Genomic DNA, 26,493 nt, shown 5'->3' with positions numbered 1-26,493 from the left:
ACACAAGCATTTTTCTTCACATTTATTTTGTTTATTAATAGAATTAATTGAGAGGGATGTCAGATTTCACCTTAGAGAAAGTACACTCTCCCATATACCAGTAATCAAAAATAGTGCATTTTTCTACAGTACATCAGTAGTGGTTGGTTAAACAGAGGAACACAGCAAAAAGAGCTATTCTGGAGCTACAGAGGAAATGGTGTGTGCCTGCAGCGTCTCACTTTGGATGCCATAACAGTTGACCCATGAATGCCAGAGTAGCCACTGAGTTAAGCTAAAGTGAAGATTCTCTCTAGTATAAAGAAACCCTCACATTACCTGCTGGCTGCAGTGGAGCTTGTAGAATAGTTGTAGTGCTGAGAGACTGGTGTGTGTTGTGACCAAAGCCTAAATGTAAACCTCACTGCATTCGTTCATACTAGCTATTTTTCAGATAATAAAACATAAAAACTGAATTCTTAAAGCTTAACTGAAGAACTCTAGAAAGGCACAAGTGACATGCAGTCTTTAAAACTGGCATGAAAATGAACTTACAGCAGTGTGTTACATTTATTTAGCATTTTTTCCTGTTCAAAAATATATTTGTTTGTCTTTATATATTTATTTATATCAGAAGTGGCTGGCTTCATTCCTTTTTACGACTGGTGACACTGTGCTAAAACAGCAGCAACATAAATATTTCCTTACAACAACCCAATCAAGAGCTTAATTTCCCACAACGCATTGTTGCGGTGTTCATGTCCAAAAAGCGAATGGACATCCTGGACTCCATTTCAATGCCTTTTAAAATCTGTGGGCAGAAAACAAAATGTTTTTCTTACATTGAAAATATATTTATCCATCTAAATCTAATATATAGATATATCTGCATATATAAGGTAAGTGCAAACCTGTTCAAAATGCTCAAATGTGATTCCTTCATAGAAATCATCCGGGGCCTGGAATGAGACCAGTGACTGTGTTACTTCGCTGCACATGTGCAAATTTCTTGTAACATTTCAGCTTTGGTGAGTTCTCTTACCATGTGGGGCACATTTGTGCTTGCCACCTCCAGCATGGCAGCATCTGCTATCGACCTGGCAACCTCGGTCTCAATGGCTCCGCTTTGAGACAGCAGCTCCTCTACCACCTTGGATGTGAACAGAATATTAAAAGTCGACTCCACACGATGATTTCCAAATACAGCGAGAGGTAAGAAATTCAGCTGTTATATTTTAAGAATGGTATTCGCAGCCAATCAGCTTGCTTCGATTAAGTGCCCAAAAATCCACTTGGATTTATATTAACAGTCTTTGTGATAAAACATTATCTGTAAATCTTGCTTTAACCCAACTTAACATCTGGGTTAATTCTTGCAAGTATGAACAGTCTTTTGAGCTATTAAACTCTAACTTGTTCTGCAGTTGGTTTGCAGTTAATCGCGTATGTGTCACAGCAGGTGCCTACCATATTATTTTCACACGAAAATTAACGGTGAAGATGGCTGAAGAGTACTGTATGTTATATGTCTTTATGTGCTTTGGCTGATAATGCTGTTTGAGGGCCATGTGGGTGTGTACAGACTGGTTCAGTCAGTCTTTCAGTGCAAGGCATTTTAAATCTTTTGCAACATTAGCTGATGAGTCGTCTTAAATATAATTTCAAGGAGATTTCTGTTTTTAAACCTGAGATGTACATTTAGTCATCAACATTTCCACAGTCCAGCCTTTTAATACAAAATACTTAAAGTACATACACGTTATGTGCAGGTGGCATTGTTTTATAATGCTGCCTAGTGTTTAAAACAAGGGCCAGTTGGGTTTCAGTAGAGTATATGACCTAGTCTGGTTATCTTAATCCCTGAAGAAAAAAAGTCAACACAAATAATTAAAAAAAAAGTTCCTCAAGGGCACTTACGTACTATATCAGGACTGCTGAGGAAAAATGCATTTGTAAGTTCTGGTGAAAGCCAGCCCTTCAGATTTTCTTACACGCAAGGAGCTACATCATAGCCATAGTAAGCACTAGTTAAATTAATAAACCATTAAGAAATGTGCTTCACTTACAATCTCCCTTGATTACTTCATCCTTTATAATAGGAAAATAGATAACGCTGTCCCACAATTCAAAGTGACACAATAGTCGACTGTTCACAAAATCAGTCAACATAACTGACAGGACAGATAATGTAATTGTTGATTAAATAGAGTATTATTCTTTACCCGTCTTATTTTGAACCCACAGGTGAACTTTGAACATTACAGCACTGTAATAAAAAGGTTTGTGTAACATTGTTTTCGCCTGTGATGAATGTCATTTTTTAAAATGCTCTATAAATAATTTGAGCTATATTAAAGTAATTAAAGTGACTTTAATATTTACAATAATTAAGTTTGTTATGTCCTCCGTTTAAATGTTCCTGTGTTGGAATTTTTACTTAAGGCTTCTTATCAGCAGCTATTGTGTATGCTAGTGTGTGCATGGTTAATTTCTCTTACCGTCCTGTACTCATCCAGAGTAATAATGCCATCATTGTCTGTGTCGTGCATGTTGAACAGGACTATAAAACACACAAACAAAGGAAAAATGGTTTATCAGATTTTCATCAAGTCACAGGATTTCACAGAGAAAGTTGAGGAAGAAGCAATTAGACGTATGCTTAAGATACTGGAATAACAGTACTATAACTATTTACTGTAGCCCCATAACAAATTTACTAGTAACAGCCATAAACTACTCTCTGCTAATAACCAGACATTTTGACTATTTTGCTGATCTGAGATTTAATGTCGCATTGTCTCCGTTTTACAAATGTATCAGTGTGACAGTAGGAAGGCTATGCTAACTTAAAAGTTGCCCAAAGTTTAAATAAATAAAACATGGGAAGTAAATATTCAGAAACAACAGGTGACAACACAGAAAGCATTCCTTTCTTTTTATGTCAAGTAACTGACTGTTGGAGAGCAAACTGTTTTTCCTTCTTCTTGTTATTCTAAATGTCATTTATTCTTAAAAGGAGTTCCAAGAGTACACAAGAGGTCACATTAGTCACTTGCACGCCTCCATAGTTTAAGGTTGTCAGAGACTGAAACTTATATTACCTTTCTATTCATCCCTCCCTTCCTGCTCGTCATGGTTGTGTTAACATTAAAAATGTTTGTGGTATGCCATTTCTTCTCTTTAGAATTTAAAGAGGAATAAAACTGCCAAGAATAGTAAAAAAACTTTTCAAATTACATTTGTTCATGTTTTATCAAATTAGACATTTAGCCAGGAGACAAATTAGCTTTAAGGTCAAGTTTTATGGGCATATTTTTGTAAGACTTCAAAGAAGTCTTACACAATATACACTGTAAACATTCATTCATCAGGTATGATGAAACACAGAAAGAATATGCCAGGACCACACCAAATTAGGGCAGTTAAAAGAAATTAATAATTGCCTGTATGAACCATGAGTCACATCTGCTATTGTAGCTTCAGGTTTTGACCCATGGATCGAACAAGAAGGCCAACTACCTGGATCCTATCATGCATCTGTCATTTTGAGCTCTTCTGGTATCATACTGTGTCATGCTTCCTTGCCCCCGTGCAAAACTAAGAACCAAGCACTAGAATCCGGTACTGCTAAAGATAATTTTGCAGGTTGAGGAATGACTCAATTCATTTACAGACACACTTGTGCTCACAAATTACTCAGCTAACCCACAATTTGCTGTCACTTGCAAATGTTAAATATTCCTTATCATCTAACATTGTGTTATATGCATTTGTCCCACTATACAACAAGTAGCTTAAAAAGAAAGTGAGTCCAAAATAAAGAGAAATCACAAATGTAGACTGTAGTGCCTACTGGAACACTCTGACTAATTATTATCTATTCCTATAGAGATAAGATACTATATTTATCCCAAATTTATTTCAACACACACACACACACACACACACACACACACACACACACACACACACACACACTAATTTGAGTGGTTACAGGGGCATAACTACATGCGTAGACTCATTATTCAAATCTGACAACAACTGCTTAGAAGGATTCAAAAACAACCCCCCCCCCAAAAAAAACAAAAAAAAAAACAAAAAAAAAAAACTGGTTTTAAAAAGCCTTCTTTCCCTTTAAACTGTACTTCAACCATGTTTTGGGTCCAAGGCTCTCCCACAGATTTCACGTCAGCATTTATTTGAATCTCATGTGTCTCACTCTTCTATAATAGGACGAATCATACCTTTATACTTGTGACATTTGACATTGTGTGGCTGTCCTGGGCAACATTCCCAGTCTGGTCATAAATACCTTTGTGGCTCTCAATATAGTACTGGACAAGCAGTGAAGAATTCAGTTGTCATTTATGTGTAAGCATCACCACACAGTCTTATCCAGAAGCACGGCACACTTTTTAAAAAAATTTAAACTTGAGATACACACAAAGAGAAGTGAAGACAGCAGTGGGGGGGAAAAAACAAAACCACCTCGATACTTACAGCGAAGCTTTTGTTTTCTTACAGTCACCTTCTCTTCTTCTGTCGCTGTTGAATTCACAGGGCGGAAGTGGGACATGACCATGAGGAACTGCTCAAAGCCAATCTCGTCAAGGGAGCCAACATCATTCTGATGCTGGTTCCTGTATCACAATCAAAACAAACCAATGTATAGGCTTGTTTTAACCAATGCAATTTCTGCATTTTCCTGCCTTTTCTGGTTAAAAAAAAAGAATAACTATAAATAATGATAATCCTAAACTATTCATTTTGATACAATGGATGAAAATATCTCCATATTGTGGGAAAATAAAACATTTTTTTCCTTATTCAGTTTGTCACAAGAGCTGTTTGCTTGTGAGCAGAAGCCACATGCATTCACAGACAGCTTGTTTATTATGCAGTTCATTGTGGTTTGTTCTGCTGCTTTCCACCCTCCAAAGCATGACACAGTGATTAAAAATGCCAACAACTGTCTTGTAATAGCAACAAAACCCTCATTTTCAAAGCTGCTGCTTCATGTGAACAGGTGGATAATGTGTGTTCACAAAGTGTATGGATGTTCTTTTAGCTGAAGACTGAACCCAACAATAACAGTTACTTCCACATATTAGGTTCTCTTCAGCCTATTGTTTTCATCAGCCAAAACACACAGAAGTCGACAGTAAACAACTGATTCTGATTAAAGAGTTCAGTCATCTTGACATTAACCATACAGGTAACAGAGAGAATATGGTGTCATTTGATTGTACTCACCTTTTATCAAAGAATGCAGTAATAATTTGCTTTCTGATTGGGTTGTTGTTCAGGGCCGGTATGCGCTCCAGGTCATCTCGGCTGCAGTGGGACAGGATAAGGTTTAATTCAGTTTTATTCATGTGGTACCAAATCGCAACCTGTCAACTCAAGGCACCTGTTGTTCACTATACTCCAGTCTACTACACAGTCAGATTGGGTTGTTTTTTTTTGGACAAATTTAAATAACATTAGAGGGTGGTAATGAGTGTGAATAGTGCTATCTGTCCAACCTTCCAGAACAAACATTTGTTCCCCCTTTCTTTTTCAAAATAAGGAACCAAAACCCGGCCACTGTGATCATGTGGCATGTCTATATATGAAGTGGTGTGTTTGCACAGTAAGTGTTTGCTCTGTATTACTAATGCATCATTATCTGCATGTTATATTTGCCTAATGTCTCTCTTTTGGTGTGTGTCTGTATTACCATTACATTACTTGTTTTTGTCTGTGCTGGAAAAGCCAGAAATCCTCACAGTTCCTCAGCCTGACCATACAGTATTTCATCTTTTAGCAGCAACTGCAACGTCTCCATTGTGAGTCTGAACTGCCACTCTGCAACTGCCATACTACTATATCAGCCAAAGAAAGCCCAGGTGTTTCCATTAAAACCACTTGCGAGCTGACCCCCATGTAACAAGACACGTTACCTTATTTTTTCATGATTTCCACTCAGCTGCTGGAATCTCTGGTAAAGATTTTTGATCTGCTCCTGTGAAACTGTAAAGAAGCACACATCAACAATGTGAATGTATTTGTGAAGATTTTTACAGTAATGCTTATAATTATACATTCACTTAACTTTGTTTGTTTTTAATCAAATTGTATGGGTGCTGCTTTGCTATCAGTCTAATGGCAGTGCAAACAAACTGAACACCTTTATGCAATTTCACATGGTTACTTAAATCAGCACTCATTTTTTTAGGTCTACAAACACATACCAGAAGCCTTAAGCATGATTTTCTAGTTCTACCTGGTGCCTTATCAAACTAGTTTGGAATTTCTAATCATTGTGGACAACACCCCTGTTTATTGTGACCTTTCCCCCGTTTCCCAAGAGCATGTAAGCACCAACAATGACTACAAACCAGTTTGTTAGTCATTGTTGGTGGTGCAACAAACACTCAACTTCATGGACCAATTAGCCAAAGCCAAAAGGGGGGGCAACAACAACAACAGAAGAATCTGTAGTATTGTGCTCAACAAAAAGCACACACACTTGTGGGTGCATGTTTCTCAGGTCTTTGTCTGAATTTCTACGAACATTATTGCTAAGGATTGTCTTATTGCATTGGAGTCACACTGGGTTAAATATGTACACTTGGGTTTTAAGGGGTATTTATTATTTTCTTCTTTTTTTTTTTTTTTTTTTTTTGGGTTGTATGGAAGCCCCAAACGCAATTTCATTGTTCTTGACAATGACAATAAATAAATAAATACTAAATACTAAACATATCAATTCATCAAACTGCGCAGAACTCAAGTCCAGAAAGCTCTCCAGCTGAGCCCAGAGAGAGACGCACCTTGAAGAAATGAAGGCAATAAAATAGTTCAAAGTCTCAAACATACAAAAGCCATAAAGTTGATTCAAATCTAATCCCCGTTTATCAGACTGGCATGCCGCTACTTGGAGACTCGCCTTTTAAAAAGAAGACGAAAAAACAAAACTCTACTTACTAGTGTTTTAACTTGTTTATTTCACTCTTCCACATACAGACGGTAAAGTGTTGAGTGCCTCAATGCGCCAACAATGTATACAATCGCACTGAACAGTAGACCTGATTTTAAACTTGCGTCTGTTAGTCATAACTATCGCTATTAGATCGTTTTAAAGATCCTCTTTTGCATATTAAGTACGTAAATATTACACCTGTCACACCATGTGTCACATGTCGAGCCCATTTACACAAAGTTATGGGACCTTCTCATTTCTTTGACAGCTACTCCGTGTAAGCAATCAACCTCTCTTCTTCCCGTTGAGATTAGGTTTTTAATTTAAAAATAGCTAGGCGTTTGAAAAACATTGGAACAAAATGCGGTTATTGCTCTTTCCGCCTTAAACCGAAATTGACCTACTTTTGCTAAGTACCATTTAGACCTCTTTAAGATAAGCGGTTTTAATATCAGCCAGCACACTAGAAAAACAGGTCGGCACGGCTATCAACTAATTGTTAATCACTAGTCTCCCTTCGTTTCCTCGACGACGCGTATCACAGCTACCAGCCTTTCCACGATGCAAGTGAAGCACTTAACTCAAACAGCACGGTGCACGGCATCAAACGAGAATCTTCCTACTTACATCCACTTTTGTCAGTCAGATCGTCGTAGTTGTGCTCGGGGCGCGTCTGCGAAGCTCCCATTCTTGCTGCTTCACCGCTCCGTCAGAGCGCATACTTTGTTTGAACTTTTCTGTAGTGTTGCAATATTAACCCGCTTCCCTCTGCAAGACACTAGAAGTGTAGTTTGCTTCTGGCGTCCTGGGAACGTCTGGCGTCCTCAAGGTCCTAAATCCACACAGTGTGCGGATAAACCACCTGCTGCTTCATGTTTCTCATTAGCGCAGATGTAGTTAGTGATGTGTCGTGAACTAGAAAACAATGAATACACTAAGCGAGAGAAATGAGTCAGAAAGTAAGTATTACAACCTGGAACGCTTTATTCTTTTTGTCTCCTCAAAACTCAGTCATTTCGGCTTCAAGTAGTTGGTGTCCTTATTGGTTCCACTTATTTTTGTTTTTTTCATTAAAGACTGATGAGCCATGGCATCCTACTTATTTCACTTGTAAATATACAGGAAAAAAAATACTAGAAATGTGAAAGTTAGACCTTCATAAGTGAGTGTCACCATTAAAATACGGAGAAATAAAAGCAAAAGTCAATTTACAAAGTTAGTCGTCTGGGTGTCAATGTACTGGGGATTTAGGGTAAATGGTTTTAAGACTGGTGCTGGATGCGTGGAGTTGTGGGTAAAAGAGCATTCCTTGGTTTTAGACAATGGGGATTTGCAGCACGTGGACACTCATTCTGATATTTACTTGTCCGCTTAATTGTTTACTTTAAATCTAGTGGTTTCTAAAGTTAAATTATTCTGGTTTTGATTAATTTTCCAACTTGGCTCTCTGAAGGTATTTGGGTTGTGAAAAATACATCCCTGCTAAATGAGTATCATACATCATTGTCTGACAATTTGAACCTTGATTTTACAACAAATACACGGGTATTAGGACAGATGTATCAAAGCAAAAACTCTCTGTTCCACACGGCTAGAGGGGTCTACTACGAAGTAATTTCAATGGCTTAGCAAGCTACTTCCACATAAAGTATTCTGTGTCATGAAAGTGGTCGTCTTAACTGGCTAAATCACCATGGTAACTTGTAGTGTTCTCGTAACCTGGTCAGGAGCTGGTTATGTTCTGGTTTTTAGTTTGAAAATCATCTGGAAGCGCCAGGTTTTCACACATTGCTAAAGTGACTGAATAAAGGTTCTTTGCATTGTCACAGGAAGGTGAATGTATTAATTTGGTGATACTGAAAATGTATAATTTCTTTTATACTTTTATACTTTTTTTATACCTATTCAGTCAAATTGATTTCACTTTGATCTGGTGAGTAAACAGTATTGCATTTTACTGTTATATTTTTCAAATTTCCTTATAGATTTTAATCACCTTTTATAATCATCATCATATAATGGCTCTGAATGGAAAGGGTAGCACTCATATGGGTCATTTTATATGCAAGAAGAGTTGCATCTCATGTGAAACTCCCCTCTTTTATGTGAGCACACACAGAGTTTGAAGCAGAAAGCTTAATAGAGAACGCTGACAACTACCGTCATGGTACCGATCATCTCCAACTGGGTTTTTAGGGTCTGTTACGCCAGCTAAGGCAACAAAAGCCTGGCTTTCTTGAATTTCCTTCATAGTATACCCCTCTGGTTTTGACAACAAAGCACCAGCTAAGTTAATTGTGACCTGTAAGCGGTTAGCCTGGGTTGGCAGAGTGCTAGACAGCGCTGCTTGCTACATAGACATGGCTTGTTGGTTGTTTTGGTCTGTGGTAGGAGCTTCTTCTTGGTTCCCAGCACTGGGTGTCAGTCTGTGATAGAACTCCCGGACTGTACACAAGGTTTCATCCATGTCCTCTGGGTATCGTGTCTGCAGTTCTTCATTGGCAACATAGTAGGTGTCAGCAAACTCGGAGAAGTAGCGACCCACCTCTGGGTGGCCAATCTCCAGGGGGGCTGAGTGAGGCTCCAGGTTCTCTGGAGAACAAAGGAAAAACATACTTCAGGTGGGACTGAGTATATGTGACATGTCCATAAGTATTTGAACAAGGACTTATGTTTTTGTAATTTTACCTCTGTAAACCACAGCTGTCAGTATTCAATAAATACTAGTGACACATTTTTACTGGCAGCCATACATGTTTGACAACTGATGTGGTATGCTTTGGATCATGAGCTGTTCTTTTCCCCTCTCCATGCTTTTCCCTTCCCATCATTCTGGTATAAATTCATCTTGGTTTCATCTGTCCAGAGAACGTCATCAACATTGTATCCATTTTTCCCCAGAACTTTGCAGCCTGCTCTAGAGGTTCTCTGGCACGGTGTAATCTGTCCTTTTAGCCCAACGATAGCCTCTACATCCTTATCGGCCTCTTCAGAGTGCCAGTGAACAGCTAACAAATGCAAGTTTAACACTTAAAATTAGCCCCAAATCCTTTATCTGCTGAATTTCTTATGCAATATTGGGGGAACTGACCTTGTCTGGCCATGAAACTGAATGTTAGTAAATGGAGTAATTACTTTTGAGCCTCTGAAAATGGGCATCTATGTACAATAAAAATGGGTATTTAAAATAATGCAATACTTGTTAAACCTTATAAATTGAAGCTGAAAGGGTGACACGAATCACATCTGATTGATTGATTTTAAAATCCACTGTGGCGCTGCACAGAGGACAATTACAAAATAATATGTCAAAATTGTGTAATGAAAAATTAAGTTCATCAAGATAATGTCAAATTAAATTTATTTTCACATCACAGCTTAAAGTCCTGTTCATTTCTGGAAAGTGGAATAAGCACCAGAGCAGTACAGAGAGACTGGCTAATGCTGCATTCTTAAACAAGTCTAAAGTTGGAAATTCAGCGTTCCCAGTCTGATTGTTTTTGTGGAATGCCCCTTTAACCTGGAATTCCCACTCAAAGTCAGAGCAGACCCACATACCCCAAGTTAGTAAAACTACAAACTTTCAATCTGTACTGCCACTGTTGTGTGTTTTTTACTCAGTAAATAAGCCATACGTAGAGCACTGATCAGACTCTGTCCATTAATGTGTATTACAAGTGCCAACAAAACCAAACAAACAGCTATATGCCACCTTGAAGGTGAAGGAATTTACCAAGTATATACATTATTTACACATTTTTGTTTTCAATCACACAACCTGTACACAGGGGATGTTAATAGTTACCATCACCACACTATTGTATATGATTCATACCTTGTGCTGCATAGCGGCAAGTCCCATCCTGCACGAGTACATTGTAGAAAGGCTGATTAGCCCCATTGGACAGCTGATGGACCCTCATGGTGGAGATCCACTCTGGACTCATTGTACATTTAGGGTCCCATCCATAGATCACACAGTTATACCCAGAGCTGATAAAACAGGTGGAAAAGAGCCAAAATGCTCAGGTGATCAAATATACAGGGTATGATCAGAGAGAAAGATCAGAAAGGATTTTAGGTTTTGTCATGTATGATGCATGGCGAATGACATTACGGTGTGACCTACCGCTTGTGTTTCATAATAAGGCCGACTGAATACTGGACTTCCAGGTGTTCTGGAGCACTACGCCTCTTCACCTCGGGTGTCACAGGGTGTTTCTTGTGCTGGATGTGCTCCAGCGTATGTTGCACCAAGTAACCCACCGCTCCGTGCTGGGAGGGATCCAGTGCCTGAATATGCTGCAGGATGTCAAGCACCTGGGAAAAGGATAAAAGTCAATCCACAATGTGTTTATGTCAGATATATGACCTCTGAGAATAGCTGTCCTATGCAGCTGCACATTATGTTACATATTAAACTATTGTGCAAGAGCAGTACAATGTTAATTGTTTTTTTTATAATATTTAACACTTAATTTAGGTAGAGAATGAGGAAAACAATTCCAGTATAGTAACACTACAAAAACTACTTTCAGTAGTCTAAAAATCAAGACTTATTTTTAACACATAGTTGGCTATTCTGACCTTTTCTGGCCAGATTCCCAGGTGGAAGTAGAGGCGTGCCTGCAGCAGCAAATACTGCACATTATCTGGGTTGATTGTGAGGTAGAGGTCCAGAGAGTCTCGGAGTAGCTGGTAGGATTTTTCATTGCCCTCACTGACAAGGGGGGAAAAAAAAGAAAAAAAAAATAGAAATAAAATAGTAAAGAGAAGATGCTATTAATTTATTCATCTGACAGACATCAAATCCATTTTAATCATTTATTTTGCTTTGAGACCGTTTAATGCCATAATTATTTTGTCAGATCATAAAACAAAAAGATAAGCAGGAATTTAGAGCAACATTCTTGATTAGCCTCTTTGTTTTATCATCCACTGATCCGCCCTCCATTTATCTCTAAGCGATTGTAGCGATTGTAGAGTCAGGTGTTCAATTTCCCTTACCCTCTCTTGCCGATGTTAAGCAGGTTTCCCACCATCCTAAGCAGCACCTCTGTGGTGCTTATGGCACTGTAGTAATCTGCTGTAACCTGGTGGCCGATGAGGTACTCGCACTCCTTTGCTGTCAGCTGCTTGCCTTTTCCAAAGGCATCAATGTAGACAAAGTCATAGATATCCTCAGTCCTGCAGGAAAAAGAAATTCCATTAATGTCATAGAAATACACATTTCACATTAAACACACACTTTGCCACCAGCTTTAGCTTTGTATAATTTTATAAAACATAAATGATAATTAGCTTAGGAGTTTTAAGAATGTTAAAGGAAGTTAAAAAAATTGTTTGTCCTTATCTCTGAGTAAGGTGCAGAAATGTGTTTACACATGTTCCTATGTGTCTGTTAAAACACACTGGCATACATTTAACATACTCCAAACTCCCATTAGGAATGGTTGTTCTAACTACTGTAGCTGGATTTCATACCTCTGCTATGCAGCCATCGCCGTTTATCATTTGTGTCTATTACAGGTAACCTCAGCAAGGGAAATCAATGGCAAATGACTGTCTGTGGTAGCTTAAATCAAATGAAAGATAAAACAATAAATGAACATCACAAACTGTAAACTCCCACTTCCTAAAGCTGATGCTGATGAATGCTGATGGGTGTTGATTTACTGATTTATGTGTGCATAAACCCTGAAAATGGATGCTTTGATCTTGATTATTTATTCCTCTCCTCCATGCTTTCCCTTCCATAAACTTCATGCATGACAGCTTAAATTTCAGTCAGTAACTGGATCTGAATTTTTTTTTTTTAAATGAAAGCTGTACCCTGTCGGTTTCTGGCACCAGCGCAGCAGGAAGTGATTGGGAAAGTTGACGGGTTCCAGCTGAACACCGAGCCTCTGGGCCAATGTCATGTAGAGAACGGAGAGGCTTATGGGAATGCCTGTACGACGTAGTAGCACCTGCACAATTACCAAGAAGATAAGTGAAAATATTCCACAAAGAAGAATAATTTGAAAATTATTCAAAAGCTTGACACCTTGAAGATAAAGGATTTCTGGAAAGTCTACCTGGTGGATATAAGAGTTGAGGGGGTTGTAGTAGTCACACTCATTGCCTTTGTATTGAAGCTGCTCATACAGGACAGAGTTAAGGGCACAAATGACCTGTCTCTGGAGCTCAAAGTCCTCTACAACAGAACAGTTACCTGCAATACACACAAGAAATAAAACATCAACCAAACTTTGCATTAAAGTGAAGGTTATGGATTTTGTGCAGCTGTGCCACCTTTGCCAAACATATTTGCTCATATTGACTTTTTTTAGAATGCACTAGAAATGGAAAGCCCAAGCCTTCAGGCTTTAGGCATCAACTGATGATAAATCTTTGGAGAAACATAATAAAGGGGAAAAAAGACAAGAAAAGAACGGAAAAGAAAAGAAAGCAAATGTTCTTTTCAAGTTCTGTGAGACTTAAAAGCTGACCTTGGGCAATACGCAGGCTGGGGTGAGATGGGTTCTTGATCCTCAGCATCTTCTTGACTTTCTCTGTGATTTCATCCAGCTGGGCTGATATGCTGTCAAGTGTAACATCAGCCAGTGGGTTACAATACTGATCAACTAGTACAGCACCTAAGGAGGAAAAAAAAGGAACCACAGGAATTACATAAGGAAAAGGCGGAAAGTTTAAATGCACTGTTATTTCAATATATTGTGCATAACAAATTTATTAGACCACCACCACAGTAGCCTAAACTCGTTTTTTCTAGGTTTCTGTAATGGGTAATTCACCAGTTTGCACAAGCTCGTCAATCGAAATTGTATCTTTTTATGCCAAAATAAAATGATTGAAGTGACTGTTATTTGTTTTGAAAAAAAGGTGGGAGAAAAATAGTAACTCACATTATTTTTTCTCAAGATGCCAAATGACAGGCATTTACTTGCATTCCTGAACAGAAAAATACATTTTAATGGTTGAATGTTGTCATGGATCAATGTCTGACTTCTCAGAACTCAGAAGTTTGCCGGCTGAAATTTGAGTAGAAATTTTTAGTTTTAAAAAAGGTTTTTGACAGATTTCTAAAATATTTGTGTTTTTTTTGTAGTTGTTGTTGTTTTTATGACTAATAATTTGTTAAGCACAGTATAATGTTATAATTAGTAGCAAAATTAGTAGCTATAAATTATTAACACAGTAATAATAGAGATTTATAAGTCTACATAAATGTATAATAACTTTGTATTATCGGGACAGATGCCTCACCTTCTAGAGCTGACTGCTGCTCTGTGGGCTGCTCCAGGAAATTCTTCAGACTCTTCAGGATGTTTTGCTGTCTCAGGAAGTAAAGGATTTTCTTTGCATAGTACTTCAGGGTCAGGCTTTTCCTAATTTTGAGTCGAGAATGGAGAGATGGTAGATCAAAGGAGAGCACATGCAACAAAACAAAAGCTATCATAATCACAGAGGTCTTAGAGAGGATTAACATGATCAACACCCAATTTGGCTGAATGTCCACTACATCCCAAAGGTGCTCTATCAGACTGAAATCTGGTGACTGTGAAAGCCGTTTGAGTGCTGTGAACTCACAGTCATGTTCAAAGGGATAAAAGTGTGCAAGAAAATATCAGCCACACTAATACACTACAACCACCAGCCTTACCTGCTGATACAAGACAGGATGGATCCCAGTTTCGTGTTGAGATGTTGGGTGTTCAGCATTTTCTGAAACTGCTAACTAACACCAGCCTGTATGGCACTAACAACCATGCTGCATTCAAAATCCCTTAAATTACTGTTCTTCCCCATTGTGATGTTGATGAACTGCATTAGGTCATCATTACAAGCCTAAATACATTGATTTTCTGTAATTGGCTTGTTAAACACTTGTGTTAATGAGCAACTGAACATGTGTACCTAATACAGAGGTCAGTGGGTGTGCAGCTACAGAGCAAGAATTTCAAGTACTGAGATTATAGTATAAACACAATGCTGCTCTCACCTCTTGTCAGAGTTGAGTATGAAGAGCAGCTCATCTTCACAGAAGTGCTCAGGCATTCCAAGTGACTCAATTTCTGCAAAGCTGTCTCCCAGCACCTGACCAACGCAAGGCTGCGTTACAGACCTCAAGATTAGTTTGGAACACTGAAAGCTCAGGTTTTCTTGCATAAATATGTGCGCATGAAAAACCAAACAAAGACCATTATATCTGTGTTTTCCATGCTAAATACTAGACTTGTAACCTGTACAGTTTGCATGTGTTAAGAAATATAAAAAAAATTCAGACGCATCCCACGTAATCTCTCACAAACATGCATTTAAGTTGGTAAGATCAAATGTTGCATATTAAGTGAAATATGTATAACTGCTACTGATCCATGTGTTGCCAGTCTATCACAAGGTATTGAAGTCACACATAACACTAAAACAGATAATGAAAAAAAAACCCAACACTGATAAAAATGATTACTCACAACTTCTGTGAAGAATCTCTTTGAGATCGATTCCACAGTCCTTCGTATTTGTATCCCAACTCTATGGCGTGTTTTGTATTCTCTGAGCCAGTCACAAGACTCATTCTGACGATAAAACCTCTGCAGTCTTGGCCATCTGTTAATAAAGGCAGTGTAATTATTTTATTACAGGAAAACAGATAAAAATTCCGAATTATTTAACTGCCTGGTGCCTCAAGCATTAGATGTTAGTCTCTAGAACTGTTTATCATTTTGCTGAAGAGGTGTCTTTTGCTCTGCTTAAAAAAAAGAGCAAAGCTGTCAGCCAAGGCACTCAGGAGGAGGGCTTACAGTAACTAGCTTTTGCCAAGAGCTTCACTCTTCTGCAGATCAGAGGCTAACATTCAAGGTCATACAAATTCATTGTGAATGAATTCATTTGGTGTAATGGAGAATAAATCGCTACTTGCAAAAGCTGTAAACAATTATAAGCCTCATTGTTGTTGCAGGAGGTAAGCCACCGGCATGGCGTGATGATGAATTTGGTGCATCAGCACAATGTCAACGGCTGACAGCTGCCTGTGAGTTCGCAGTAAACGAACCCACCTCAGAGCAGACATTTGGAGATTAATAGCTCTAAACTACGCATAAATAACAAAAGAGTCAGATTCATTTCTATAGACAGCACAAAAAGTCACCAGAAGCCAGCATAGAGTACCACAAAAAAACAGCACCTGAGTTTATACTGGTGTCCCCAGACCTTCCCCCTTCCATGACAAACGTCGTGTAGCCGCTTGCAGCAACAGGAGACGTTACAAATGTCGACATGTTTGAGGACAGGGAAGCACAGGATGTGTTCGAGCAACTCGGTCGGCAGGTCTGTCAGTTTTTTTGTTTGGGGGTCGGGAATAGTCCCATTTAGACTTGGCTGTCCCTCTCCATCCACAGGCGTCGCCATCTTTACTGTTTACCCCGATTACCTCATTGCCTTTTCGCCGCCCCTTTATGGCGCAGGGGGCCGGGCCGAGGGTGGAGCCACGTTCACTCAAGAGGAAATAAAAAGCGGTGCTGCCTTCATGATCATCGGAAATTCTGCATATATTTTATTTATTTATTTATGTTTTATTTTTATTTTTTGCAAAACAAACTACAGGCAAGTCAAAAACATAAAAGGAAACTTTTAAAAAAAAAGTACAAGTCTTGTTTAATAGGCAAGTAGTGTCAGATGTAATTAACAGGTCTCACTTATATATTCTACAGCATTTTACCCTTTGAGAAATTATTTAAGATATTAATAATTATAATAATAACATCCATTGTCCCTCCTCTGCAAAAGTCCAAGCCACCGCCAACCAAGCATCTCTAAACTCTCGAAACTCACCCTTAGTGTATTGACTACACCATTTGGTGTAGTCATTTCTAAGGCAGCCCATGATCATTCCCATTACAAATCTTCCCATTGTCAACTCTGCCTCCTCTAACTCTGCCTCCTGGCTATTTGTAGGTCCACTGTCTCCAAACCATCCATCATAACAGGTCTTACTATCATCTTGTAGTACCATCTTCTCACATCTCCACGCTCTCTTCCACTACTACTACAACTACTACTACTAATAATAATATTCTGTGAGTGTTATGGTAGATAGTTATTGCACGTGGTACTGGTGGGTTACTGGTGTTGATTTCCAGGAACGAGATCCTGTATTTAGAACAGATGTATTTGTTCTTCAAGAATCCACTGCTCAAATGCCCAAGATGAGCTGATATTGTTTTCCTTTAATTTAAATGTTAATTACTTAATTAATTAATTTTACTGCCCAGCACTTTAAAATCAAATATATTCAGATTATGATCCCATTTCACAGACTAAAGCAGTTGCTTCTCATAACTGAGACACAACACAATTAGGTCTGCCATTTTTGTCTGAAAAATACAACAACATTTTTATTGATCACCAGAATAGTTGTGGATTTAGTCACCACAAAGTGAACCCCTTGAGCTTGTCTTAGAGTAAGAAAGCGAAGTGCATGCAAGTATTCATTTATAATGGCCTAGCCATAAATAGCATTCTGCCCTGCCATAAAATAAAATGGCATTTTATGTCAATGCCATTATTATGTACTACTTTGTCATTACAACATTTTGGGCGGTACCCGAATGCATCATTGGATGAGATGGCTAACAAGTGGTTAGCAGCGGTTAGCTGGTGTTTCGCTTCCTTTTTAGCGTAGTTCATGTGTAACAAGTTAAGTGTTTTGACGTCTCCAGACGGAATGATTTGGGTGAGACGCATAAATGTGAACATTATCGTATTTCTTACGGATTTATTTAAAGTTGTCGCCACTTAAGGGTTCATATTATATGTAATCTTAGTTAGCTAACTAATAGCAAGCCTAACAAGCCTACGCTGTATTTATCTGCTTGGGATGAATATATTGATAATTTTCTTTTTGGCAGTTAAAGGGAAAAATAACATAAATACGTAATTGCGGGACAACAATAGAGCAATAACATGCCAGTCAGAGTCTTAAAAACTCATGTAACTCTCGTTTGAGCATCCAGCGATAGATGAACGATAAATACTAAGTCTGGAAAGTCACATGCACAGCTGTGTTCATCTTTCAACTATGCCGGATGACTCGTCTTCTGTTTCCATCAGAGAGTTAAAAAAGTTAATCAAAATGGCTTGACCGTGCACTCAGTTTGTAGGTAAGTGTAGAAGCGACTTTGAACAATTGAATTGTTAGTTTTTTTGAACTGTTCGCCATGGCAAGTGCCTTTGCAGCAAAAATGGGATTTAACTCGCTGATGAGAAAACAAGCGAAGACCTTCAACGTCAGGATCTCCACAATGGAGTCGGACCTGGAGTTCAGCTGCGAGGTGAGACTAATCTTAAATCCATTCAGCTTGAGCCGAGACTTTTCGACATTTGTAGTGACCGTGGCCACAACGCCAGGTACTGCTAATAACGACTAGTTACTAATTGCTATGCATTGTAATGTATTTACAACTGCTTGATAAGAATCTAATGGATAGAGTAACTGAATGGGTACAGGTGTCCATTCCTTTTTAAGATAAACAATTAGCACTTTTCGACACTAGATGGCAGCAGTCAACTGTGACCCATGAACTGAACAGCTGTATCAGAATCAGAATCAGAATCAGAATACTTTATTGATCCCTGGGGGAAATTATTTTTTGTTACAGTGCTCCATTTTAAACCAACATTAAGACAAGACAGACAATACGCTAACTAAGAATAGTACAATATATACATATATATATACATACATACATACATACATAAGTCACTTATAAATAAATATTTGGAAAAGAAACATGTGTAGTTGTAGCAGCAAACTGTGTTAAGTGGATGCGTTGTACAGGGAGATGGCCACAGGCAGGAATGATTTCCTGTGTCGTTCAGTGGTGCTTTTCGGTAATCTCAGTCTCTCACTGAACGTGCTCCTGTGACTGACCAACATGTCATGGAGTGGGTGGGAGGTGTTATCCAACATTGTCTTTATCTTGGACAGCATCCGCCTCTCCGACACCACCTTGAGGGAGTCCAGCTCCATCCCCACAACATTGCTGGCCTTACGGATCAGTTTATTAAGTCTGTTGGCATCTGCGACCCTCAGCCTGCTCCCCCAGCATGCAACAGCATAGAGGATCGCACTGGCCACCACAGACTCATAGAAAATCCTCAGCATTTTCTGGCAGATGTTGAAGGACCTCAGTCGCCTCAAAAAATAGAGATAGCTGATATTATGGTGATATCAACTACAGTTTATGTATAATATTATATATAAACATATAACATATAACAGATGATTATCTGTTATATATTTATCTGTGTCTTCTGCACCAATGTGATCAGGGAAATAGTTGGTGGCAAAAGTCAGTGCATTATAAGGTTTGCTGAAGTTTATCTGCTAACAGAGATTTATGCTGCTTTTTAAAATGTAATTTTGGCCTTTGTGTGGTGTTTTGGGTTTATCAAATGACTTGGGGATATGTGAGAATTGAAAGGCTTCAAAATGACTTGCAGACACCATGCCTTTTTTAATTTTTACAAGGGAGGAACCCCACTAAACTTTAGAGATAGTAATTACACATAACAGCGTCATCCGAGTTACAGGTTTCTATTTTCTGTGCTAGGATGACGATTGTATCAATTATGGGTTGAAGAAGAACCACATAATAAGTATTGGTCATATAGACAGTGTTCTTTCAGCCTTGCATAGAAGTATTGCATGGTCAAGGTTGCCATTCCTTGTGCATGGAGAGTTTTTTATCCTATTCTTTTGCGGTTCTTAGGGCATTTTTTCATGCCAGCCTTGGAAGCACTTGACAGTAGCTTGCAACCCAAGTTAACTCAGAGGCTAGAGATGAAAGCCAATCTAAATTGGATATGTGTCCCTGATATGCCTACCTCTTAGCTCTCAGCAGGATGAGGAGAACATGTATGATTCTCTGCTTGGAACCCAGTGTTGTAATAGAAATGCCAGTATGACTAGATAACAAAGATGCAGGATATTATGAATGCAAAATTCCCTCCTATTTTTTTCTGTGTTACAGGTCAAGTGGAAAGGAAAAGATCTTTTTGACTTGGTGTGCCGAACTCTTGGACTGAGAGAGACATGGTTCTTTGGTCTCCGGTATAACATCAAGGACACAGTTGCATGGCTTAAAATGGACAAAAAGGTGACTGCTGCACTTAAATTGTTTAAAAAAAACTATGTGCTATGTAAATGCTGTTAATATAGATATAGGAGTCATGACAATAAAAAAAAAAAAAGTTGTTTATTTGTTGTTGCAGGTTCTAGATCAGGAGGTGCCAAAAGAAGAACCCATCACCTTTCACTTCCTGGCCAAGTTTTACCCTGAAAATGCAGAGGAGGAGCTAGTGCAAGATATCACACAACATCTCTTCTTTCTACAAGTAACTATACGCTGTTTATGTGCATCATTTTGTACATTTATACATTTGTTCTCTCATTGTCAATGTAAGTCAGGACATATGTAGTGCACACTGAAATATTTGATTTTACCAGATTTTTCTTTGGCCTCTGGGTTTGCTATGGAGCTTTTGCTTGTCTCTGACATTATGTTATCTCAGCAGCTCTATAAGTCAAAATTACTGCAGGATATTAGCTACACAACATGCTTGTCTTGGAAGAACCGTGGATTTTGGATTATTACTTGGGTAATAGGGAAGAGCGTTTTTTCTCTCTCTACATTTTCCAGTGCAGGTGTGGGCATGTTTGAGCCTTTAAAACAACACAACATCAGAGGAGGAACTTTCTGAAAACAAACAAACAAACAACCCCCCCCAACAAACCTGCACCTAAAGCTTTGAAAATACTTTGCAACACGGAGATTATCCATTGCACATTTGCACAACATGCATTTGGCTAATGTGCTTTTTCTGTGACTTTCTTACTCTTCTAATCCAGTGGCAACAGGGCCTCTGAATCTATATTTTTCCCCCTAGGTTCTTGAGCAGAAGGCTCTGTAATATACTTTTTCTGTTCTCTAGGTCTGATTGTGTGCGGCCACTTGGAATCAATGCACAACATATTACCACTATCCTTTCTATCCTTTTAATACTCTTCTAGGATTTCCCGCAGAGCCTGACACACCATTCCCCTCGCACAAGATAGGATTTGTAACTGTGCGCTTGTCGTCCAGTGCCACCGGCCACGTTTATCAATTAATAGTTAGATTTTAAAGGCTCAGTTATTGCCCCAATTAATAACATATCCTCTATGGAATGTTTATCTCCCCTAACACTCCCATCATATCTAGCCAAATGTGCTAGTTTAACGTGACTTTCAACTGCAGTGCATTCCAGTGTTTGGGTAGAGCACTTATCTACTTAAGGCATATAAAGTGTCTCTCTGTGTCCTTAATCCGTATAAAGGTAGTTGGAGTAATTTATTTATTCCAAAGGGAAGACCTTGCTTAAAAAAAGACAAGAGCAAAGAAATAAGAGCAGTGCACAAGAAGTGCAGAGCTACAAGGGGAAATAAATACAAATGTGTAGTGAATTGCGTTGCTTGTCTTCCTATTACTTTGCTCTCATTAATTCCTATAATGTCAAGAGGTGCTCTCTGTTTAGTGTCACAGGCATGTCAGGTGGATTAGTCCTTATCAGAAATGGTCACCCACCCGTATAGAAACACACACACAACACACATAGACACTTATCACATACTTTAGACCACTCGCACAAACAGACACATGCACATCTTTGTCACCTCAGCCTGTAATCTTAGCAACAACTTTGTCTCATTTGTAAACCAGATTCCAGCGTCAACCTCTGAGTGCATGCCATGATTAGGGGCTGTCACCTCTGGCTCCACACCTTTGTTAGTTCAAAAACAAGAGAAGACAGCATGACTGGCTTTGCAAATTAATGAGGTTAAAAGCATAAAATTGTCTTATATAAGTACAGCTGAAGTATGTTTGCACCATCTAACCTTACCATTAGATTTTGTGCTCAGTATGCAGTTATGCAAGCATGAAACTCAGTTAGTTTGATAGGTGATGCTATTCAGGTAGTGACACCTAATGAGAAGCAGAACTCTTATCAGGAGGGACCTTGTTATAGGGGATTCATGCCCATTAAAAAAAGTCATATTAATATTGTGATCCTTGACAGTTAAGTCAACACTAAACATGCACCGGTCTTTCTGTAAGCTACAAACTGTTTACCACTCTTGACACTGAAAAGAGTGAATTAATAGACAGAACAGTTAATCCTGGAGATGCAGAAATAACACATATTATAAAAACGGGTGGTTCTCCTTTAGTTATCATTTGGTGCTTTTTTAGGACTTGTCATTAGGCTCTTCTGGTATCTAAGCTGGTATTCCTAGGGCATCTTAATGATCATATGAAATGGTGTTGTTTTATGTACATAGTTCCTGGCTCTGTCTAATAGGTCCCTATGTGACTATGATGTTTAAGTCTTACAATACAGTGGGGCAAAAAAGTATTTAGTCAGCCACCGATTGTGCAAGTTCCCCCACTTAAAATGATGACAGAGGTCAGTAATTTGCACCAGAGGTACACTTCAACTGTGAGAGACAGAATGTGAAAAAAAAAAATCCATGAATTCACATGGTAGGATTTGTAAAGAATTTATTCGTAAATCAGGGTGGAAAATAAGTATTTGGTCAATAATAAAAATACAACTCAATACTTTGTAACATAACCTTTGTTGGCAATAACAGAGGTCAAACGTTTACTATAGGTCTTTACCAGGTTTGCACACACAGTAGCTGGTATTTTGGCCCATTCCTCCATGCAGATCTTCTCGAGAGCAGTGATGTTTTGGGGCTGTCGCCGAGCAACACGGACTTTCAACTCCCGCCACAGATTTTCTATGGGGTTGAGGTCTGGAGACTGGCTAGGCCACTCCAGGACTTTCAAATGCTTCTTACGGAGCCACTCCTTTGTTGCCCGGGCGGTGTGTTTTGGATCATTGTCATGTTGGAAGACCCAGCCTCGTTTCATCTTCAAAGTTCTCACTGATGGAAGGAGGTTTTGGCTCAAAATCTCACGATACATGACCCCATTCATTCTGTCCTTAACACGGATCAGTCGTCCTGTCCCCTTGGCAGAAAAACAGCCCCATAGCATGATGTTTCCACCCCCATGCTTCACAGTAGGTATGGTGTTCTTGGGATGCAACTCAGTATTCTTCTTCCTCCAAACACGACGAGTTGAGTTTATACCAAAAAGTTCTACTTTGGTTTCATCTGACCACATGACATTCTCCCAATCCTCTGCTGTATCATCCATGTGCTCTCTGGCAAACTTCAGACGGGCCTGGACATGCACTGGCTTCAGCAGCGGAACACGTCTGGCACTGCGGGATTTGATTCCCTGCCGTTGTAGTGTGTTACTGATGGTGACCTTTGTTACTTTGGTCCCAGCTCTCTGCAGGTCATTCACCAGGTCCCCCCGTGTGGTTCTGGGATCTTTGCTCACCGTTCTCATGATCATTTTGACCCCACGGGATGAGATCTTGCGTGGAGCCCCAGATCGAGGGAGATTATCAGTGGTCTTGTATGTCTTCCATTTTCTGATGATTGCTCCCACAGTTGATTTTTTCACACCAAGCTGCTTGCCTATTGTAGATTCACTCTTCCCAGTCTGGTGCAGGTCTACAATACTTTTCCTGGTGTCCTTCGAAAGCTCTTTGGTCTTGGCCATGGCGGAGTTTGGAGTCTGACTGTTTGAGGCTGTGGACAGGTGTCTTTTATACAGATGATGAGTTCAAACAGGTGCCATTCATACAGGTAACGAGTGGGGGACAGAAAAGCTTCTTACAGAAGACGTTACAGGTCTGTGAGAGCCAGAGATTTTCCTTGTTTGAGGTGACCAAATACTTATTTTCCACCCTAATTTACGAATAAATTCTTTACAAATCCTACCATGTGAATTCATGGATTTTTTTTTTCACATTCTGTCTCTCACAGTTGAAGTGTACCTCTGGTGCAAATTACTGACCTCTGTCATCATTTTAAGTGGGGGAACTTGCACAATCGGTGGCTGACTAAATACTTTTTTGCCCCACTGTATTTATTTGGCACACTTCATCCTGTTTCCAGACCTCTCTCGAAAGTGATCAAATACCAAACACTGTAGCAGTGATAGTTGAAAGTTAAGTTACCTGGTTTGAAGACTGCATTTATGTAAGGAAATAAACACATCCCTTGGCACTGTTGTTTTTAACCATCTTTGATCAAGCAAACACGTAATCTGCTTTGAAGCACTGCCTTTATAATGGTAATATGCTCAAAGACACATAAAATTGACATTTTGTCATAATTCAAATAAAACAGATGAGTCACAAGAAATTGCTAAGTATGATTGTGGGAATCTCGTGAAATCAGGTTGAATCATGCAGGAAGAGACTCAGAAGATCAAGGAGAGCAAAGATGGTCGCATGTGTTGACATGATGTACTGCTACCCAATTGTGAAAGCTATTTCTGTCAGGGTATATTTATACTCATTCGTTCTACACATTTCAAGTGTTATTTAAGCAAGGTCCATGCCTCTCTTCACAAAATTAGGTAAGAAAGATGGTTCTCAGGAAGAGATGAATAGAGACTGTTCTCTGAGGCTTTGAGCTGTCGGGTCTCTGAGACCTTATCAAATGGAAAAATCTACTCTAAACAGAAAATGTCTTACAAGCTCACACCTTCATTTATGACAGCTTCATATTTATAAAGTTAGAGTCTGTGGTTCCAGGTTTAGTACCAATGAATGGAAACTTTTTTGTGAAGTTAAAAATGGAAACTGTCTGATTAAAAAGCCTGACATAGCCAGGGTCAGGCCCTCTTTTGTATGTACCAAGATCTCAAGAGCTTTCTATGGCTTTCAGAGGAAAAAAGTAAAGCTGGTTATATTTCGGTACTCCTCAGGTGAAAAAGAAGATCCTTGACGAAGAGATTCATTGTCCCCCTGAGGCGTCTGTGCTGTTGGCCTCCTATGCTGTCCACGCTGAGGTAGGTACTCATTTTGGGACTTTGTGGATGCAGCTTACTAAAAACTTTCTAAAATGAACTTGTAAACAGCATGGATTTATTTTATGGGATTTCAGAAGAAATGGCATTTTCTCTGTTCAGTACCTGAATTTAGTACTGCATGTACTGTTTACTCTTATGAACTGTGGGTTTGACTTCTATAATCTTCTCATATTTGGCTTCGCCTAGAGAAGCCATAAATCATCCAATGTGGATCCAGATTGCTGCTGTTCAGTTCTTGATAAGGACCAGAAGAGCATATTTCATTTTCCCTTGATAGTTCCAGTGTTTTTTGGCTGTTTTTACAAAACTAAGAGGTGGAATTTTATGAACAGGAAGGAACTTGGTAAAAAAGTCTCCTTGAGAGATCACTGTCTTTAGGATAGTGGTAGGATATTAGAGCTCTGCCTTTTTCATGAGGTACTACACAACCTCAGCTGAAGTATACAAACCAAGAACCTAGCTACAAGCTTATTTTTTTAAAATAAGTGTTCTAAAACATAGAATTAGCTACACTCCTAAAGCACCAGCTGGGTGTTGCAGCCACCCAGCAGGTGTGGAGGCAGCAGGAAATCTCAGCTAAATAAAATGGCACAATCCATTTTCATTAAACAGTAGCATGACATTCGTTACTAAACAGGTGTGAAAGAATAGTCCATTGTTCAGTTTCATGGCTTTAGCATTTTGCTCTTTTAAGTAAGGTGTACAAGCTGTAACAAGAACAAGGAACTTTGTAGTAATAGGGGTTATCACCTTGAAGGATGCAATACTGTTGTGGAAAAATCCTGCAGTTGGCAGCAAATGGTTTCCCGACAGAGAAGTCATAAATCACCCTTAATTGATCCAGATTGCTGCTGTCTAAGTGAAGGAGGTTGGGTATATTGAGGTCTTCTTCAAAGGCAAGACTATGATGATGCATGAGATCGATAGGGTGACTGATGGATTACGTGGTTAGTTGTTGTGTTTATGACATTCCAAACAACTTGCCAACAAGGAAGTTGCAGACTGACCTCTGGTGGACAAACTATGTAACACTTAGTCATGACATGGTTGAAAGGTGTTTCTTCTGTCTCTTACTCAAATTCAGTAGTTCATTTATCGGTCGTTATAAATGCTGAAATGGATATATTTCGGGAAATAGCAAATTTATAGGCCAGATAAGCTTTAGATCCTCAATAATTATTGTACACTCTAGTTCTAACTAATAATATACATAAAAATACAAATGTTGTTAACTAATATGGAAGAAGCTTGTAGTAGAGCCATTTGTCTAGGAGCCGGTTATGGAATTGGCTGAACAGTCATTCAGATTGCTAGACTTGCGTAAATGTTTATTTAAACAAATCAAAGCCTGAGAAATGAGAATGTAATCAATGTGAATCATTGAAGATTCCCAAAATGGAAGAAAATGCAACTAATTGTACTGGTGGATTATTCATGCCAGCTCAAACTGACCTTTCCAGAGTGGCTTTTGCCAAGGGTTAGGTTTAGGGTTTAATTTTGTTGGTTTTTACTTAAGATTATTAAAATTACTTTGATGTCTGTTAGCTG

The 26,493-nt window shown here is 38.9% G+C and overlaps 3 protein-coding genes across 5 annotated transcripts in view; 1 reads left to right on the top strand and 2 right to left on the bottom strand.

Annotated features, from left to right (window-relative positions):
- Positions 1-9: 9 nt before the first annotated feature.
- tesca (tescalcin a) lies at positions 10-7,775 on the bottom strand. The gene is made up of 8 exons (XM_004566709.5): positions 7,571-7,775; positions 5,922-5,991; positions 5,233-5,313; positions 4,480-4,619; positions 2,478-2,539; positions 1,022-1,129; positions 891-938; positions 10-790 (listed from the first exon to the last, which is right to left on the bottom strand). The coding sequence occupies exons 1-8, from the start codon at positions 7,629-7,631 to the stop codon at positions 698-700; spliced, it is 663 nt and encodes a 220-aa protein (XP_004566766.2). The 5' UTR covers positions 7,632-7,775; the 3' UTR covers positions 10-697.
- A 116-nt stretch (positions 7,776-7,891) lies between these two features.
- On the bottom strand, positions 7,892-16,422 carry fbxo21 (F-box protein 21). Of its 2 annotated transcripts, none has more exons than XM_004566706.4 (12): positions 16,134-16,422; positions 15,421-15,556; positions 14,949-15,058; positions 14,213-14,334; positions 13,435-13,581; positions 13,021-13,157; positions 12,776-12,912; positions 11,951-12,130; positions 11,531-11,663; positions 11,073-11,263; positions 10,779-10,936; positions 7,892-9,535 (listed from the first exon to the last, which is right to left on the bottom strand). In XM_004566706.4, the coding sequence occupies exons 1-12, from the start codon at positions 16,355-16,357 to the stop codon at positions 9,294-9,296; spliced, it is 1,917 nt and encodes a 638-aa protein (XP_004566763.1). In that variant the 5' UTR covers positions 16,358-16,422; the 3' UTR covers positions 7,892-9,293. The 2 variants fall into 2 exon arrangements, with proteins under 2 accessions (XP_004566763.1, XP_004566764.1); XM_004566707.5 differs by having other exon boundaries at positions 14,949-15,043.
- A 1,137-nt stretch (positions 16,423-17,559) lies between these two features.
- Positions 17,560-26,493, top strand: part of nf2a (NF2, moesin-ezrin-radixin like (MERLIN) tumor suppressor a) — a 31,705-nt gene continuing 22,771 nt past the window's right edge. For both annotated transcript variants that reach the window (XM_076891117.1, XM_004566710.3), the window contains exons 1-4: positions 17,560-18,279; positions 19,981-20,106; positions 20,222-20,344; positions 24,841-24,924. In XM_076891117.1, coding sequence (XP_076747232.1) covers positions 18,166-18,279; positions 19,981-20,106; positions 20,222-20,344; positions 24,841-24,924 — 447 coding nt within the window. In that variant the 5' untranslated portion in view covers positions 17,560-18,165. The remainder of the gene's footprint in view (positions 18,280-19,980; positions 20,107-20,221; positions 20,345-24,840; positions 24,925-26,493) is intronic.

Source organism: Maylandia zebra, linkage group LG12 (genome assembly GCF_041146795.1).
Source record: "Maylandia zebra isolate NMK-2024a linkage group LG12, Mzebra_GT3a, whole genome shotgun sequence".
NCBI lineage: Eukaryota > Metazoa > Chordata > Actinopteri > Cichliformes > Cichlidae > Maylandia > Maylandia zebra.
This window is presented reverse-complemented; position numbering and strand designations above follow the sequence as displayed.

Excerpts from the sequence above, each read along its gene's own strand:
- tesca (XM_004566709.5), bottom strand. The coding sequence starts at position 7,631 with ATGGGAGCTTCGCAGACGCGCCCCGAGCACAACTACGACGATCTGACT. Across the intron at positions 4,620-5,232 it reads ACTGCATTCTTTGATAAAAG|GAACCAGCATCAGAATGATG; the intron begins GTGAGTACAATC and ends ATTGTGATACAG. Across the intron at positions 1,130-2,477 it reads CTCTGGATGAGTACAGGACG|GTGGTAGAGGAGCTGCTGTC; the intron begins GTAAGAGAAATT and ends TTCACATCCAAG.
- fbxo21 (XM_004566706.4), bottom strand. The coding sequence starts at position 16,357 with ATGGCGACGCCTGTGGATGGAGAGGGACAGCCAAGTCTAAATGGGACT. Across the intron at positions 15,059-15,420 it reads AGAGATTCTTCACAGAAGTT|CCTTGCGTTGGTCAGGTGCT; the intron begins GTGAGTAATCAT and ends TCTGTAACGCAG. Across the intron at positions 11,264-11,530 it reads TGGGAATCTGGCCAGAAAAG|GTGCTTGACATCCTGCAGCA; the intron begins GTCAGAATAGCC and ends TCCTTTTCCCAG.